The sequence below is a fragment of the Drosophila elegans genome, unplaced genomic scaffold, assembly GCF_018152505.1.
Source record: "Drosophila elegans isolate 14027-0461.03 unplaced genomic scaffold, ASM1815250v1 contig_208, whole genome shotgun sequence".
Classification (NCBI taxonomy): Eukaryota; Metazoa; Arthropoda; class Insecta; order Diptera; family Drosophilidae; genus Drosophila; species Drosophila elegans.
In genome coordinates this window covers 22624005-22642176 of record NW_024545578.1, presented here as the reverse complement: position 1 = coordinate 22642176, position 18172 = coordinate 22624005, and the positions used below count along the sequence as shown (strand labels likewise).

Sequence of the window (18172 nt, the reverse complement as noted above, 5' to 3'; positions counted from 1 at the left end):
GGCCAGAATATTATCTTACACTTTCAGTTAACGCTATACACCGAAACCGTCAACAACCGGGCTGTTTGCCAGTGTGAAAGAGAGAGCGATACGGCTCGAAAGAGAGATAGCAACAGTAGCGGGAGAAAAGTATGAATGTTCAAATCTAAAGCCGAAAAAACGGCAGATCGGAAATGGAGTAAAAACGTGAAAACAAACAGCCTTATCTAAAACAACATAAATAATAGAGTTTCCGAATTGCCTGCAGTGTCGGCGAAAATCAAAAATCTGTTGTTTCGCTATCGCAAAGATCATAAAACCGAAAGTCGAAAAAGAACAACAAAATTAAACAAGAGCAGACGCAGTATCACAGCAGCAACATCGAAAACACAGCAGCATCATGAGACGTCATACAGTGTGAATCACTCTCTCTCTCCCTCGCTCTTTCGCCCCTCCCTCTCGCACACCTGCTAAGTTTTTTTTGTATTCGCTCTAATTACAACCCAGATCATCTCAGAAACCCGCCGATCCGATCCCCCGACTCTTGCCTTATCTCCCACAAATCCAGCCGACTGCGTCTCTTATCAGTTGTGCTTCGTGTGTGCACTGAGAGAAATAACATTTTACCATTGGAAATACATTTATGATACAAGCGATTCCATTTATTTACTTATAAAAACAAACAGTGCGATATAATATATAGAGAAACAGTGCCGCTAAGTGTCATCCGATATATTAACTTTCAACTATTTGGACAATACTCTGTCATTATTTATATGATGATTTTAAAACCCGTTTTCGAGTAATGTTGATCACCGACTTTGAAAATACTATTTTGAGAAAAACGCGTTTAAAGTTTGTACTAGTACTTTCAAGCAACTTTCAAAAACATTCACCGGAACGATATAAAATTTTATGTATTTATTCTTAATTATACGTAAACTAAAAAAAAAACATACAACAAATCGATATAGTTTTTTTTATTTATCATTCTTTTTATTTAAGAAATATGTTTTCTTATACAAAATTTAAGCTAAGGCCAACTGTATGATATTGGTTATTTTGTAAATATTCAAAAAGAAAAGTTTACAATTTCCTTATTAAATTGCTTGAAAGAATACTACATAGTTAACAGCGATAACGAAAATGCATTTTTAAAAATAGCTTGAATATTTCTCTTTTATAGAGCTTTTTTAAAAGACGAAAAATTCGTATATTTTGTACAGAATTAAATGTTATAGTTTACTCTGTCAGTTCTAGGTAGACTTTTCTAGCCGTGTACCCCGCTCTCTTCGTCCATGGCCAACAATCGCTCTTGTCGGACTGCGGAGGAGATTCGAGTTCGGCTCGGTGGACTGGTGGTCTTATCTTAGAGGAGTACGCGAAGAATTCGCGGCTGTAATACGACACCAACAGCCTGCAGACAGACGCTCCCAGATCGCCCAGATCGTATGTCAGTCACACTCTTGCTGTCCGTCCTTAATTGTTTTGTGTGAACGGAAATTAATAATAGACTTACAATTCATTAATAAGAAAAACCGACAAAGGCGGTGCGAAAATATTTGCATATTGTGAGTGCATTGGAGCAACAACTGCAATAGGAATCGAACAGAAGCGGAAACAACTGCTTCAAAGTCGGTGAGTTGAGTACCAATTTTACCATAATTATATAAATTCAGCATAATTTTCATTCGACAAGTCCGACGGACTCACCTAGACCCATTTAATTATCTTCGTTAAGCGTAGAGCAAGTAAATTATAAACTTAATAATAGAAAGGCAAACAAAGTTGCAAGAGGTATAATAAGCAAGAGCTTGAGCATCCGATTCTTATCAAAGTGTGGAGCATTATATTTTTTTAAGGAAAAGGTGTGGGTGCTTTGATTAGTCACCTGTTGGGAAAATACAATAAGTAATGATTTATGGCGGATGCAGTCAAGATTTACAAGGTTGGTTGACAGAAACATGTCAGGTTTGTTTGAACACTGTCATCGTTTTGCATTGAATTGATTCTGAAACGGATTAGTTCTCCAGGATAGGCGACAAAATCAATCCATAATTTAGTGCTGGGTTAACTTAAAAATGTTATTTATATTTATTACGTAATACAAAGAAGTAAAAGTTATTTCCCATAATTTCACATTTTATCAAACATGTTCTTCATGAAATTTTCCATTACAACCACCTCCATCCCTTAAACTTTCCCATATGCCACTCCCCACATATAGATTACCTACATATACCCAATTCTAAGTGGAACAATCGAGTTCAGACGCACAGCACACAATAGCCTCGCCATTAACGATTACAATTTGAGCTCAATTATTTGCATTATACAATCGTTCGGCGTCACAAGATAAGACAATACGTGGATCGAAGTGCATTATGATCATGGCTAAACCTATGAAATCGACTAAGCGAGCCTGCAAATTTTTTTTTCTTTCCAGAATCCCAGGGTTTATTGAACTTTCCCAAAATCGAGAGCGAGATACGGAGAAATGGTTCGGCAATTCTCGCCCTGGAAGGTTCTCACCCGGCGCAAGCATCTCCAGGCCGATGGAAGCGAGGGGGAGACGAAGCTGAACCGGGTGCTGGGCCTGTGGGACCTCACGGCCCTCGGAGTGGGATCGACCCTGGGAGCCGGGGTCTACGTGCTGGCCGGACAGATAGCCAAGGATCAGGCGGGTCCCTCGGTGATGATATCATTTGCCATCGCCGCACTGGCCTCGCTGCTGGCGGGTAAGTTCGATTGTGGCTACAGTTAACCCGCATTATAAAATAAAAACTTAGACAAGGAATGACATCATAAATTTTTTGTTAATTTAAATTTTCTATTATAACAATATTAACAGCTCAAGATAATTGGGTAATATTTAACTCTTAATCGCAAGAAAATACGTTGTTCACAATGAGACCTTTTAAATCCTGTTTATACAAATTGTTCTAAAATCATAATTTCAATTGATATTATTTTCAAATAGTTGGTTGAGAAAAAATAAAGTAAAATTTTTTATATTATTTTTTTAGCAATCAATTGTCATCACTTGTGATTTATTAATAATGTCACAATTTAAATTTATTTTTATTTCTGTAAAATGGTTGTTTTGTTTACGTACCATTTGACGTGTAGAATAACAATTTAATTATTTAAGTTAGTAACTATACGTGGGCATTTCTTAGATCAAAATACTAGGAAAATATTTTATATTTAAAAATTTTGGTACATATCTAAAATTTTACTAAACTAATACCCTTTTTTTTGTTACAATTTTATATAGGAGTTTGCTATGCAGAGTTCGGTGCTCGAGTTCCCAAGGCGGGATCGGCGTATGTTTATAGTTATGTGTGCATTGGTGAATTTGCGGCTTTTGTAATTGGCTGGAATCTCATTTTGGAATATGTCATCGGCACAGCGAGTGTTTGTAGAGGTATCAGCCTGTACCTGGACTCTTTGCTAAACGACACCTTGAAAAACACATTCGCGGAGGTGGCTCCCATGAATGTGAGTTTTCTGGGAAGCTACTTTGACTTTTTGGCCTTTGGCCTAGTAGTCGTTTTTGGTGGTAAGTGCATAAGACAATTAAGTAAAAGTAAATAAAGCTTAATTAATGAATTTTTTAAATATTATAGTGGCACTTGCTTTTGGAGTGGAGACATCCACAATGGCCAACAATTTTGTGACCTGTCTCAACATATTCATTCTGGGTTTCGTCATTGTTGCTGGCGCCATAAAAGGTAAGTATAATTAATATCAATAAATACCACAAAAATCGTTGAAATATAAATAAATAATTACTATAGAAACAAAACTTTAACAAATGCAGAACTTTGTAAACAAAAAATTTGAGTCTATAACAATTCTGAACAAAATCTAAATAAGATTGCAGAAATGTATTTGTAATTGTTGGTAGCACTTGATAAGTTATAATCAATTGTGAACTTAGTTTTTATGTCAAAAATGTTGTGACAACATACTAAAGCAGTCTTGATTAAAGATAGTGTAACCCCTAAATTCCGACTGTGTTCTTTTAATTAATTAATTGTTGTTTTTCTCGCTACAGCTGACTTCTCCAACTGGACGGTGGATCCGAATGCTGTCAGTACGAATTCTACGATCGGATCAGGTGGTTTTTTCCCCTACGGATTCGAGGGAACTCTCCAAGGAGCTGCAACCTGTTTTTTTGGCTTTGTGGGATTCGATTGCATCGCCACCACGGGAGAAGAGGTTCGAGATCCTCGGAAAAACATCCCAAAATCGATCCTGCTCTCGCTGCTGATAATCTTCCTCTGCTATTTCGGAGTGTCCACTGTACTGACCCTAATGCTGCCATATTACCTGCAAGATGCCAACGCACCGCTGCCCTATGCCTTCGAGTATGTGGGTTGGCCGGTGGCCATGTGGATTGTCACGGTCGGTGGCTTGGTGGGTTTGGTGGCGTCTCTTTTCGGAGCCCTTTTCCCACTGCCCAGGGTGATGTACTCGATGGCCCAGGATGGTCTCCTGTTCAAATTTCTGGGCAAAGTGAGTCCGAGATTCCGGGTTCCAGTCACAGGATCCATAGTGGCAGCCCTCTTCACAGCCGCAATCGCTGGACTCTTCGATTTGGCCCAGTTGGTTAGCCTGCTCTCGATTGGCACTTTGTTGGCCTATAGCGTTGTGGCCATCTCGATAATGCTCCTTCGATACATGGACTATTGCGATGTGGAGGAGAGTCAAGGGCAGAGGGACAGAGTCCGAGCTTCGGAAACCACTTCATTGACCTCGAGCAGTGAGCGATTCACCTTCGGTTCAGTCTGCACTCAGCTATTCAATGTCCATCGCATCCAGGAGCCAAATGCGATATCCTCAAGGATTGTGGGAGTGCTGGCTACGTTGTTTTGTAAGGACAATAAATACAGGGAGTTTAATATGATTTTGTATGCATAATCTATATTTTAAGGTCTGCTATCCTTGGGCATTGGAGTGCTGGTAATGCAGGCGCATTCCTTAATCGTCTCAAAAGAGATCTGGGCATTGACCCTCCTGTGCATACTAATCCTGTTGGTGTTCCTGGTGATCCTGCTGATTTGTCTCCAGCCCAGAGAAGCTCGTCGTAGATTGTTCCGAGTGCCCTTCGTACCGATTGTTCCCGCCATCAGTATCTTCATCAACATATATCTGATGCTCCAGCTGGACAGTTGGACGTGGATACGCTTCGGGGTCTGGATGATAGTGGGTGAGTCGGATTCCACATTAATATCCTATTGCATGTGGTAGAAAATAATGCATGTGGCACTTGTGTACTAACTCAAATGTCCTAGGTATTCCCATATTCCTTGCATGCTGGTATCTTTACGATTGCAAGAATCCACAGAAGAGAAATCCCGAACGATGGGCGTTCTACAAGGCCCTGAAGGGTTTTCAGGAAAGTCGCGAGCAGGAGTACCATTGCATTTCCAAGGAGAGTGTCCTAACCCTGGAAACGCAGCTAAAGAAGAGTCCCACCAGTAGTTTGGATCAGATACAGAATCTTAGTGACGTGGGCGACGACCTGATTGAAGTTAAACACGCCAATGGCAAGGTGTTCTATGTGGACGACACGAAGAGTGAAAACTCCACGGCCACCTTGGGCTGCGACAATGAGTTTCCGTCGCGAGAGGACGAGCAGTCGGTTATAGCCATGCTGGACGATGTCCTGGATGCCGAGGACACGCAGCAAAGTCAGCAGGAGCTGGAGCTCCAGCAGCAGCTGATTTTCGAGCGCCACTTCAGCCTGGACTCTGAGATGTATCCGAGTGTCATAGAAACGGTCATTGTGGCCACCGTCCACAGCAGCAGTGATGACGATGAGGTGCCGGGCGGGATTACCCTGCGGCTGAGTAAGTACGAGGAATGCAAGCTGGTGGCTCACCAAATGCTGGAGGACCTGTTCAACAGCGATGCCTTCTACGAGCAGCTGCAGAGGGTTAAAGCCAAAGCGGATTCCTCGGCGAAAGAGGATAAATTAGTGGGGGATTTTCCGGATGCAGAATCCGTAAACGATTCCAAAGACCGCCAGCCGATTTTCGTACTGCAACGCCTGGCCTCCCAGACTTCCCTCAAATCCCAGTCCTCCGCCATTGAGGACCCGCTGCATTCGGCCAAATTTAAAGACCGCTTGAGCCACATCATTATGAATGCCAATGCCCACCAGGTGAAGGGGGTCGTGAGGAGGGTCGATGATGAGGCGGAGCAGGAGCAGGAGGAGGAGGTCAAGGAGTACCAGCTGGAGGAGACCAGAGCAAGGCCGCTGCTGAAGCAATCGAAAAGCGAAACCGATGTGCGTCGCCTAATGCTCAAGGCCATCAGCGAACTGAAAACCGGCCATAATGAGACCGGTAATGCTGATGAGGTCCTCACCAAAGTGCTGCCCACCACCTCCACCACCCCGGGCAGCCCCTCGCATTCCCAGGAGGCAGTTCCAGTGCCAGTTGCCGCTGCAAATGCTGGTGGCAACATACCACGTCCACCGAAATTCGATCCGGTTCTGTACAAGACCATAAACAGCATTAGTTTACGCAAACAGCGACCCAGTTTGAGTCGCCAGCATATCGTGGATGCCAAGAACCCGGCACTCTTGCCACCGGAATCGCAGCCGGAGACGCGTCCGGATCCTGGCCAGCAACCGGAGAAGGTGGAGCCTTTGCCATTCAAAGCCAAATTGGAGGCCATATTGCAGCGGGGTCCCTCGCACCGAACGCAACAACATCCGGAATTGGTGCGTCGCCAGCGTCCGCAGTCCACCTACATAGAAGTCGAGGAGGCGGAGAGCTGAGGGGCTTACCAACCCCTTTCACAACCCTGGCCCATTATAGACCCCGCCCCCCCCTGGTGAAACCAAAGAGGGTGCCATTTTCCCCCCCAGTTAAACGTAGTTAGGTCCTGCATGCGAATCGGAATGCAAACGTAGCTTGCTTTGTATATATCTAGCTGTAGCTGTAGTTACTAGTAGTAGTAGTAGTTAGTGCGGAATGCGAGCAATCCTAGATGATAAGTACCAGGTGGATTGTGAGGGGTAAGGCATGACTAGATAGGGTCCTTTAAGTGTAGTTGCAAAATCAATTAAGAACAGAACTCTAGAAGTTTCCAGCAAAAGAATGAAAAAAGTGCTGTGGTTGTATAAATCTAACTAAAACTTTAAACAATAAATAAAAAAGCTGGAATATAAATCGTGTAGTTCGAGAAGACATTCCAGATGTTAATAAATAAAATGTAATTATACAACATATTTTATATATTTAAATGAAAAGAAAATATGACGATATACAACTGAAAAGCGTAAGGTACTTATAGTTTTTTTAAAGACCATAAATCAGAGTATTATGTAGAAAGCATTTAGGTATGTTTTGAAAAACATTTCTCAATATATAATATAGACTAGTTCAATCCTTACCTTGATCCTTGCTAAGCTAACTCAAAAGTAGTCGTAAAAGTATTAAATAAAACGGTATTATAAACGTCAAATATAAGTGCATGCCTAAGACACCTCCAAATACGTAAACTAATCGGTTCTCCACACGAATAGGACTATCCATATACTTCTTCTACGGGCTGCCCAACAGCTACCGGGAAATGAAGCGACAAAGGGCTGGCTGGCAGAAGCTCAAATATAGCGATCGTCTCTGAACGGGGAAACATCGAAATGTTGATAATTATATATATATATATATCTGTTTAGCTGTATATACACGAATGCATCACTAAGCCAATTTGATAAATTGTGAACAATTTGTTGGTTATAAATAAAAATCTAGTTGTAATTAATAAAAGTCAAATGAGTTTACCTGAGTGGGTCCGCAAAGAAATGAATAGAAATGAAAAGAAAGGAAAGAATGGGAAGAAAAGAAATGTTGATGGCAACTGCAGCCGCTTCCGGAATCGATTCCCCGATGATCTGGCATTAGAGTGTGCTGTATTAATAACCCAATGAATGGGGATCGTTCATTGTCGTTTAATTCCCAGTGGCCTTGTCTTGAGGACGCTTCTTCCTCAACTGCACTGACTGACTTTGATAAATTAATTGGCATCGTCTGATCGCCGAGCGAGAGTGTGCGCTCTTCTCAGGGAGTGTACCTAACCTTTGCCCTGTTCGGAGTTTTCCTTGGTGAGTTTCAAAACGGTTTTACACAGAAAAAGAAAATAGGAAGGAAAATATCAAAAACTTTTCAAAAACTTAAATTTTGCATATATAATAAATTAAAGATAATTTGAATAATATGTACTGTACATAAATACACACACCAGCTATTAAATAAAAAAAAATAAATAAAACAAATAAACCAAACCGATATTTACAAGAGTAACACAAAAATTTGTTTCCGAAACCTCTTCAACTAAACGATATAGCGACATAAAAGGCATAAGCAAGTTAGCAGGCATTTTTGGGTTGGGGATCCAATAAGGATTTGCTTAGGCAATTGCTTAGAGAATATATTGTTTTTGTTATTTAGTGTTAGAGTTAAGTTAACCCAAAAGCCAGATAAGGATTTAATCCATTGGAGAATAAATAAATAAATACTTGTACATAGATTCTCGGTACATAACTAAAAACAATTTGTTGCTACCTTATACCTTGCATAGTAAACAAAATATTAGGGTACTTTTTTACCTAACTTTGTTCAAGATTTTCATTTACCTTAAAAGTATGCTATGCACTGTAATATATTTGTTTATTTTTTATTTCAAATTTGTTTTACACCATTGAGCTACATTTTTGATATATTTTTGCCTATATCTTAAAAATAATATAATTTCTCTGCAACTTGAAATTTAGTTAATTTCACCGCATATGCTAACTACAAATATGTTTATTTTTACATGTTGCTACAACCAGAGCGTTTACAAAACTGCCAGAGCGTTTACAAAATATCATAATTCAACTGCAATATCGAGAAGAATATCTTGACCTTGAAATGATTAATTAATAAAAATGTTAAATTAAAACACCTTTTTTATCTAAACACTTAAAAAAATGTGTAATGTATCTTTGACCTAACTAAGTACTTAGATTCGCAAATACCTTGTACCTTAGCTGGATCCAAAAAAACAAGTACATTGTCCAACAATATTAGCAGGAAATATCTTTATAAAATATCGAAAGATGCCAACATGCCAATGAACTTCGAATTTTCCATCAGTGTAGCGTTCCCCTTTGCTTTGATTTTGATTAGACGGAAACATCCCCTTGGGCAGCCGAAGCGGTAGCATCAGCTTCCCCCTTTTTGTCCCCGGACCCAAACTCTGCTCTGATTTATGCGGCGAGTCGTTTGGGCATTTCTTTGGTCAGGTTGCTGATGCTTCTGGTTCTGCTGGTGCTGCTTTTGATGCCAGTCTGGAGATTTGTATAACCACAAGACGAAAGACGAAGCAACTGGCGACTGTTTGGCGTCCCAACTCCAAGGGAAAGATGGACTTGCTCTCGTTTTTGGGGAACGGGATGATGCGGGGTGGGGGTGGCTGACGACTTTTGTGCTGCGTAAGTGTAACAAATTGTAATCGTATTTGGCGGGGACTCTGTCTGGGGCGTGGCCCTGACTTCTCCGCCCCAGCTTTATTATTATTAACTTTGTTATGGGCCGGAGAGTGCGGAGCATCTAGTTGGAAGTCCCAGAAGTCGTCTGGTGGTTGTTTTGCTTGTTTGCTACACTTGCTCGCCGGCTGTCCGCCCCCTTTATCTAGTTGCCCGTTCAAATAGTTTTATGGCATATTTATGGGCGCCAAAACTTAAAGTCCCTCCAGCTAAGACTTTAAGACCCACGAAAGGGGGAGTTTCGGGGTGGAGTTCAAGATCTCGCCCTCACATTGCCAGAGCATTGACATCGGGCTCTGTGACAAATTGGCAAAGAGCGAAACTAATTAATGCATGGGGAATACTACAACTTTGGATATTGCATTCCACTGCTGGGGAGAGAGATACTAGAGGACGAGCTGGGTAAATATTCATTCGGGTAGATTCCATAAATTAGAAGCAGATATGGTAAAAGTGTCCCACATGAAGGGGGTGACATGTATGTGCATCTTAAGTGATTGAAAAGCCCAACCAATAGGTATCCCTTTGCAAGATATATGTTAATTTTGTAACGAGTACATATATTTATTTTTCTTTCGTGAATAATAGTACAGAAAAGGTGACGAAATAAATTTAAAAGGTTAGATTATAAACCATGTTTTACGCAAACTTTATCATAAAGGTTAAATTTTTTTCTAGAAAAATGTAGTTAAGCAAGAATTTTGTGATGTTAAAACGCTAGGTTTGCTCTAAAGGGCTAGCTTACACATATTCCTACATTAAAATAAAACATTTTCCATTTTGTTGAAAATAAATAGAAGCGAAAGACAAACTGATTCCCGCTATTATAATAATATTTATATTGTGTAAGCCCTATAAATGTTTTAATGAAAATATGAGAAAATTCGCTTTTATGATAGATGAAAACATATGCCCAACATTACATTTTATCTCTTTATATAATAAAGAAGTTTATGTCATTAAACATAAAATTAATTTCAAGCAATCCATTGCCTAGTAACGAGTTTAAATTAAATAGCAAAAATTATTTTTTTAAAAAGAACATTTTTTTTTTTCTTTAAGTCTTATTCAAAATGTAGTTCTGACCTCCTTCGCAAGTTTTCTTTGATATTCCCTCTTCCAAATGACATAAGCTCATTTTTTCTGAAACAATTTGCTTTCAAATTGTTTTTCGGTTATGTAATCATTGCTCAGCTCTAATAACATTTCGCCCCATCCCAACGTCAAGTTGCCTTGTTTTTTGTTTGAAGTTTCGTTAGTTTGTTATTATTTTCTCTGCCGTCTAAAGCGGCTTTTCCATATTCATAAAAATTGCGAGTTTTACCCTACACATTCGCATTCACATTCGCATTCCGACAGGACATAATCCTCTTAACGTGGCCGGACAGGATAACTCTCGGCGTGTTCCGACCGACTTTGGCGTGTCTCTCTGATTTTCTCGTATTTTGTTTTGCTGGATTGTTTCGAAAATTAAAATATGTGCTGGGTGGTTTGAGGGTTTTAGCCAGCAGCGGAAGTTGTCATCATCATTTGTCAGGTAAATGCGGGCTGCAGACTGCAGCTACCGCTACTCACTGCCCACTGCCGACTGCCGACTGCTACCAAAGTCAATGGCACTCGACAAAAACATTTTGTCAAAACAACGGAGGCGGCTGCTACTGTACGCAAAGTGGATCAGTGGATTTGTCCCTTTCAAATAACCAAAAAAAAAAAGAAGTAATTTTCGTAGCAACAGCTGCACAAATGCAGGACTTCGAACTCACCCAACGAAACCATGAAAAAATGGGAAAAAGGATTAGCATTTCGGTTTAGCTGTTTGCCCAATCGGCCATGACAGCCAGCAATGGATATGGTGCACGCAAAGGTTTTCGGGACTGGATTCTGGATTCTGGGTGCTGGATTTTGGTCCTGCGGTCTGTGCATACATATGTTAAGCAGGACTTGCTTTCGGATGAGATTAACCCATTGAGGAGGTTCGGCCCCGGGTAAATGAATTACTCTTTAATGGGATTGAAAAGGTATCCTGTGGCTGCGGTCTTGAGGTCAAGTTGAGGGAGATTAATATTGGGAATCTCACTTTGCTTCCGGTTGCACATCCGAAAAAGGATTCTTGAAAATAGATTAACCTCATGTCTTAAGCAATTAGATATGGAAAATTAATAAGGAATTTAACTTCCGGTTATAGAACTGTAGATCATTTTTTTTGTATTAAACGTTTGTAACGTTTGTTTGTAAAAGTAAAATTATATGTGACTTTTTGTTTAGGTTGTAAATATTACAAATTACATTTATTTCTTAAAATTATTGATTGTACATACAAAAAAAAGACAAATTTTTATATTAGTCGTTCTATCTGAGACGTGTTTACATATTTCTTTTAGCTTTCAATATGATTTATCATAGTTTTATGTAGGTATTTAAAAAGTATTACAAAACGGTCCCAATTAGGTGTTTTAATTAATTTCTTTTTTAAAATTATTGATTGTACATACAAAAAAAAGACAAATTTTTATATTAGTCGTTCTATCTGAGACGTGTTTACATATTTCTTTTAGCTTTCAATATGATTTATCATAGTTTTATGTAGGTATTTAAAAAGTATTACAAAACGGTCCCAATTAGGTGTTTTAATTAATTTCTTTTTATAAAATTTAAAGTGTGTAGGGTTCAAAAACATTTTTCTATCTTTTCTATTTTTCCTCTCCATGCCTTTTACCACTTAACTTTCCAATTGTATTTGAAAACCCTTAATTCGTTTACCGCAATCAATGCCAATCGAACATTTTGTGTGGCCTCAAACCCTCTGCAAAAGTCCATCTACAATTGTTCCCGTCCTCGAAAGTGTACCTGAAAAATGCCTCCATATAATAGATATCTCAATTGCGAAGACACCTTGCCAATTGGTAATAACAATTTTTTTTAATTTCATTACAATTTGCTTGATTTCTCAGCACTTCTTGAGGCTACTGCCTCTCTATTAAAATCCGAGTCTTAACTGAGGCTCCTTTCACATTCTTGGGTGCTCCTCATAATTGCTCCTTTGTCATTTGCCACAACGTACAAAGGATCTTGGAAAATGGTCGAGGGAAAAATAATACGCTGTTGATTTTCTACTCGACTTCAATTGATTTCTATGAGATATCTGTGTGCCTCTAATTTTTCCCATTTATCTTGTTCGGGACAAATGGTTTGTGCTTGTCATAACCTTTCCTACTTCTACTATTTTTTAGAAAAGACTCTCCCTTTTCCCGGTGCCTTCTTCAGCTGTATCCTTGGGCATTCGACAATTTTTCAAGAAGAATAATATTTACCGAACCACGCACAATGGCAGGATACAAGAGAAGAGGACTCTGGGACATGGCATTGTTTTCGCATTCAATTCCCTGACAATGAGCATTATTGAGAATCTGAAATGTGGCCGGCCTGCACACGTTCGCCCCGTCTCTTTCTGCGCCCACTACCCGTCCCTCTCTAAGTGTTTGAGTGCGCTTAGAATGTTAACCAAGCCAACCAAGCAATTCAAATTCAATTTGCCCCATTATGCGAGGCCCATTGTTCATGGCTAAATTCTAAGGGGCTGTGAGGCATTCTCCAATGAGGGGAAGGGGGGAGGTGCCGAGTGCATCGGGCCAAGACTGCAAGCCAAGTTAAGTGCAATACAAAAGGCACCCAGATTAAAAATGTGCAAAAGACGCCTACACAGAGGGAAAAAATCAACCAAATTTACCATCAAATCAATTTTTTTTCAGAAAATGATGTGTTTTTATTGTTCGATATTATATTGAATAGGGCTCGCCATCATAGTTATCTAAAAGTGGGTTTTAAGCTGCAGTTTCCATTCATGTTCACAGCCTTAAACCATTTCTTTGTTTACCATTACAACGAAAAATGTACCTTCAAATTTTAATAAACTTCTCACAAGAACCATACATAGGTCAATATTTTTAAATATTTGTATAACCCAAAACTGTTCAACGCTTAATACAAAATTTGTAGGTGATGTGCAACAATACTTACTTATATTAAAAAGTTATATTTAATTTGTAATTCATTGAATTTATAATAATTTATATATAAAAATAATTTTCATATTTTTTGTATCTGTAGGAATGATTGAGTGTAAGAGTGGGACGAGAACTTCAAACTAAATGAATGCAATAAGTAAATAACAAAATGTCGTTAGCATTTTGTGACACACTCACGCTCCCTCGGACCCTCTCTTTCTCCAACCCCTATCCCTGTCTCTTTCCCCTTCTCTGGGTATATCTTTTCAGGTCTCCGGGACAATGGGAATGCCAGCAGTTGCAGTTGCATTTGCCGCTGACATCCTGGCCTGAATGCGGCGACAGAGACAGCACAACAACTGCAGACAGAGATGAAGGGACGAGAATCGAGAAACAAGAACAAATTCTCCCTTTCTCCTTTTCTCACAGCTGTCAGCGGCAACAAATTGCGCGCAAAGTTCGCATTAGAAAATGTGGGCGGAAATGGAGGTGAGCCCAGAAAATCTGTGAGAAAATAAAACCTGTTTGAAATCCGAAAGTTGAATGCACTTTTTGAATGGTAAAGTCATAAAAACCTGCATAAAACTAAGATTTTTTAAAGAAATACTATAGCATACATGCTAAAGTAGAGTAGGTTATTTAGGTGTGATTACAAAAACTACATACTTTTTTTACACGAAAAATGTATAAAAGGTATGATAAATTGTGCAGATAATACCTTTTTTTATATTTACACAATTTCCGAGCCATTTCCTCTCTCAGTTCCTGTGATTGTTGCAAAACAATCTCAAGTACACTTAGGGTATAGTTTTTGGCTTTAATTTTAGGGCCGCAATGCGCTCGCTCATTTTGTTGGTCGAAAGGGGAGCCACATCCCTCATTTCTTATCCTGCAACCCCCAGTCCACAATCAACGTCCTCGTTCTCATCCTCATCAGGATCCATCAACAGTCGGCAGTCAGCACCGAACATTCAGCATCAGCACATCAAGTGGCAATCATATTAACCGGCTTAATTGTCAACACACAGCCAGCAGCACTGCCGCTTTCCCCCAGCTTTTCCTCCCACTTTCCCTACGACCTTCCCTCCCCCTTTGAGTCGAGAGCTTGTTGCGGGTGCCAGCTTGTTAACAAGTTGCCAGGAGCTGTTAACGGTTGCTACTAGTTGTAAGGGGAAATACACACTAAAAAAATAATCAAAATTCATTTTGTTCACCTGCTGAAATATATAAAACACAGAAATGTAAAATTGTTAATATTTTAATAAATTTATTGAGAGAACAATGTCTTAAAATGTTCCCAACAGCTTTTAAATTAAATCGATTTATTTATTTGCTGTATGACAGTTACACAAACAAAATTTTTTTTTTTAAATTGTTTAAAACATTGTTAACATTGTTGTTGAAGATTAAAAGGAAAATTGACATATTTTTAAAACATTCTTTATCGGTCTTGTTGCTACAATTTATAATTGGGAGTATAAAAAAAGTTCGATTTTTGGGGACTTATCCAACAATGTCCAAAAAAATTTTAAAAGTGCATAGGGAAATCCGGGGAAATTTGGGCCTCCAATTCCCGTGTTATAGTTACAATTGTGCGTATTTCAAATGCTCATTAGCCCCAATTTTTCGACACTAGACACTCGTGTTGGACGCTGTTTGCCATTGGCAATCGTTCTGGACCACGGTTAGTTAGCAAATTTCGTCCTGCTCCAAATTACAGGCAATTTTCGTCCATTTTTCTCTGCTAACTAACTAACTAGCCAACAAAACTAGCTAACCCATCGCTATGCTAATCAGAATCCGGTTTACAGTCATTATCAATTCCTTTTTAGTATCCCCAAAAATGCTCGTTTTGTTGTGGTTTTTGAGGGGTTTCCTTTTCAGGGGGGTGGGGTGGGGTAGAATTGGAAGCGCGTGAAATCCGCGAAAGTAAGCAACGCCAAATGACAGGAACGGAATGAGCGATGCCATGCAGCACTTGTCAACAAAAGGATTCCACATCCTTGGCAACCCGACCAAAACCGAATCTCAGCAGAAGCACTAGCACCACCGCTCGTCATCAAAAGAGCCACCGTATGAACCACCATTATCATCATCAAGCTCATCATCAGCAGCGTCGCTCCTTGTCTTCTTCCCACTCGTCTCTGTCAACTGGTATGCAAACTAATCACACGCAAGCATTTGATGCGTTTAAAACACACAGCTGGATATATTCTATATCTACATAGAGACGGGTGAATAAATAGGGAAGAGTTGATTCAGCTATGTGCAATGCGTAGGAGGTTCTTGAAAGTATTCCCAATAATTAAAAGGGTAAATATTTGATAAAGTGCGTTGCTAATTTAAATTAAATTTTTAAAAGTCAATTTCCTTTCAATTTTGTAAGCAAACAATAAGAACAGTAAAAAAAATGTATGTACAAAATTATTTAAAATTTTGGTTGTGTTAAAACCTGAAATCAACGTGCAAAAATGTTCTTAAAAAAAGCATTAAGTTTGTTTGAAAAAAGATACAAATAAATATTAAATTATTTTAAGTAACTATAAAGTTGAAATTAATGATGGGTATTATAAAGTTCTGCCAACTTTAGACCAATAAATCTAAGAGAGATATTAAACCGCTTATAATATTTCGATAACTGTTCAAGAAACCCATCAAATAAATGGAAACTCTGGATGAAAGTGGGTGGTAATTGGGAAGGAGGAAATGTGGGTTCAGCAGGGGGCTTGGGTGGGGTTTTCTAGTCTAGATAGTCGACTGTCCCGGAGCTGTTCATCTCTTATAATGTTGGTAATTTGAACATTTCAAATCAAATCTAAACGTCAGTTGGTTACCAGCTGCGGTTTGGTTCGAAGCTCCGCATTGAAGAGGCGAGGAAACGCGAGTTGGGAAGACAGCTGGCGGGAGTCGCCAAATGGAAATTGTCAGCAGCGTTTCAAATGAAAGTGCAGATTGGAAAATGGCAGCAGCAGCAGCACAGGAACTAAAAATAAAAGCGGAACCCAAAGACTGTTTTGATGGGTTACAGCTTCCCCACAGAGAACATAAAATACTATAAGGATATTTAATATTAACAAGGAAATGAGTCCTTGAAATTTTTTAATATTTTAAAGGCCATCGGAATCTTACTCATATGTCTTATAAATATATTTCTTAAATTTATATATTCTTAAATATTTAGTAAAAAAAAATACCGTTGTATTATGATTGTGATGATGATTTATTTTTTTCATTTGAAAAATCATTTAATCTTAGGCAAATAGTTTTGTGGCTTTTGCTGCTGTGTATTTTCCCCCGCCACGAGTTGCCTGCATAATAAATCGACTTGTAAATGCAATAAATTTTCTATTGACAGGACAGCGGCAGTGGTGTATTGAATTTAAAACGCTTTAAGACAGGCAAATGCTGTAATCCTAATGAAGAAAGGCCCCGAAAACATTCGTCGCAGTTCACTCGAGGAATGCCAAAAATGTGCAAACACCCAGGAAAGAATTGGGAAGTCGGGCAAATGGAGGGAGCAAGTTCTAGTCGAAAACAAGAAAACAAATCACGTTTTAATTTTGTTTAACTAAATACGAAAATCGCACACAAAACAGGGTGGCTTGGGCGTAAAAAGGGGGGTGCCGAGGGGAGGGGAGCCTAAAATGTGGGCGGAGGAGCTGAGGGGAGTGGCATTGCTGCCTGATGACGTGCAACTCTCGACGCCATTTTGTGCGCTGTCATGCCATACACAATTAAAGCGCCAGGATCTGGAGAGCAGAGCTATGTCTATCCCATCTACAGTTGTGGACAAATTTACAGCCACAAGAGGCTTTTCAATATTTTATTTAACTTATGGCAACATTTACCTGTCAGTTTGTTGAACAACAAAATAGCGATGACTAATGTTGTCAAAGAAACAAAATTTAAAGAAACGCATTATGTAGAATTGGTAAGACTGTGGTGAAATACGAAATATTTTATTTATGTAGCTTAAAAATGCTTTTAATCCCATATGACCCATATTACCATTTTGATTAATAATTAGAAAACCAATTCTTAAAGTGTTTATTTTAATAATATTTGGTTTCTTAATTTTACATGAATTATTCATAATTATGAATTAACATCTTTGTCGTTAGTTTGTAACATTTGTATACCCTTAAACCACAATTCTAAGTGCGGAATGCTTTTTGAACTTTTTGTAAATTTGCTGCCACTGAATTTCTGACCGCGTCTGTAGGTTTTTCAGGGGCGGAGAAGAGGGGAAATGGTGGAGCGGGAAACGGGGGCAATGGGGGGGGGGAGTGCTTGCTTGCTCAGCTCACGTCTAGCTCAACGTCTAGTTGTAGGGAAATTAAATTAAAATTCACTTGTACGCAAAAAGTCAGGGCCAAGTGGCAGGGCAGGGCAAAGAGGTGAGTCAGGGGCGCCGAGGGGGGTCAAATTGGCAAAGGATATTGTAGGGCATTCGGGGGCAGGAGCTTGGCTTGTTGGTTAAGTTAGTAAGTCAGCGGGCGATTGGAAAACTGCGCAGATTTTTCGCTTTTCCGGTTCTCTTTTTTCGGCAGTGGAGAGAACAACAAAATTAATTCGTTGAATTTCAAATAAAAAGACGAGGCAGTCGGGGAACGAGAGCAAAAGAGGAAAACTATGCTAATGA

At 39.3% G+C, this 18172-nt stretch overlaps 1 protein-coding gene across 2 annotated transcripts; it reads left to right on the top strand.

Annotated features, from left to right (window-relative positions):
• The first annotated feature begins 40 nt into the window (after window positions 1-40).
• Window positions 41-7761, top strand: LOC108136109 (cationic amino acid transporter 2). 2 transcript variants are annotated; one of them, XM_017257087.2, is made up of 8 exons: window positions 41-129; window positions 1234-1617; window positions 2426-2717; window positions 3257-3541; window positions 3609-3713; window positions 4040-4858; window positions 4919-5194; window positions 5280-7612. In XM_017257087.2, the coding sequence occupies exons 3-8, from the start codon at window positions 2477-2479 to the stop codon at window positions 6770-6772; spliced, it is 3219 nt and encodes a 1072-aa protein (XP_017112576.1). In that variant the 5' UTR covers window positions 41-129; window positions 1234-1617; window positions 2426-2476; the 3' UTR covers window positions 6773-7612. The 2 variants fall into 2 exon arrangements, with proteins under 2 accessions (XP_017112576.1, XP_017112577.1); XM_017257088.2 differs by lacking the exon at window positions 41-129 and having other exon boundaries at window positions 1224-1617; window positions 7523-7761.
• The last annotated feature ends 10411 nt before the right edge of the window (window positions 7762-18172 follow it).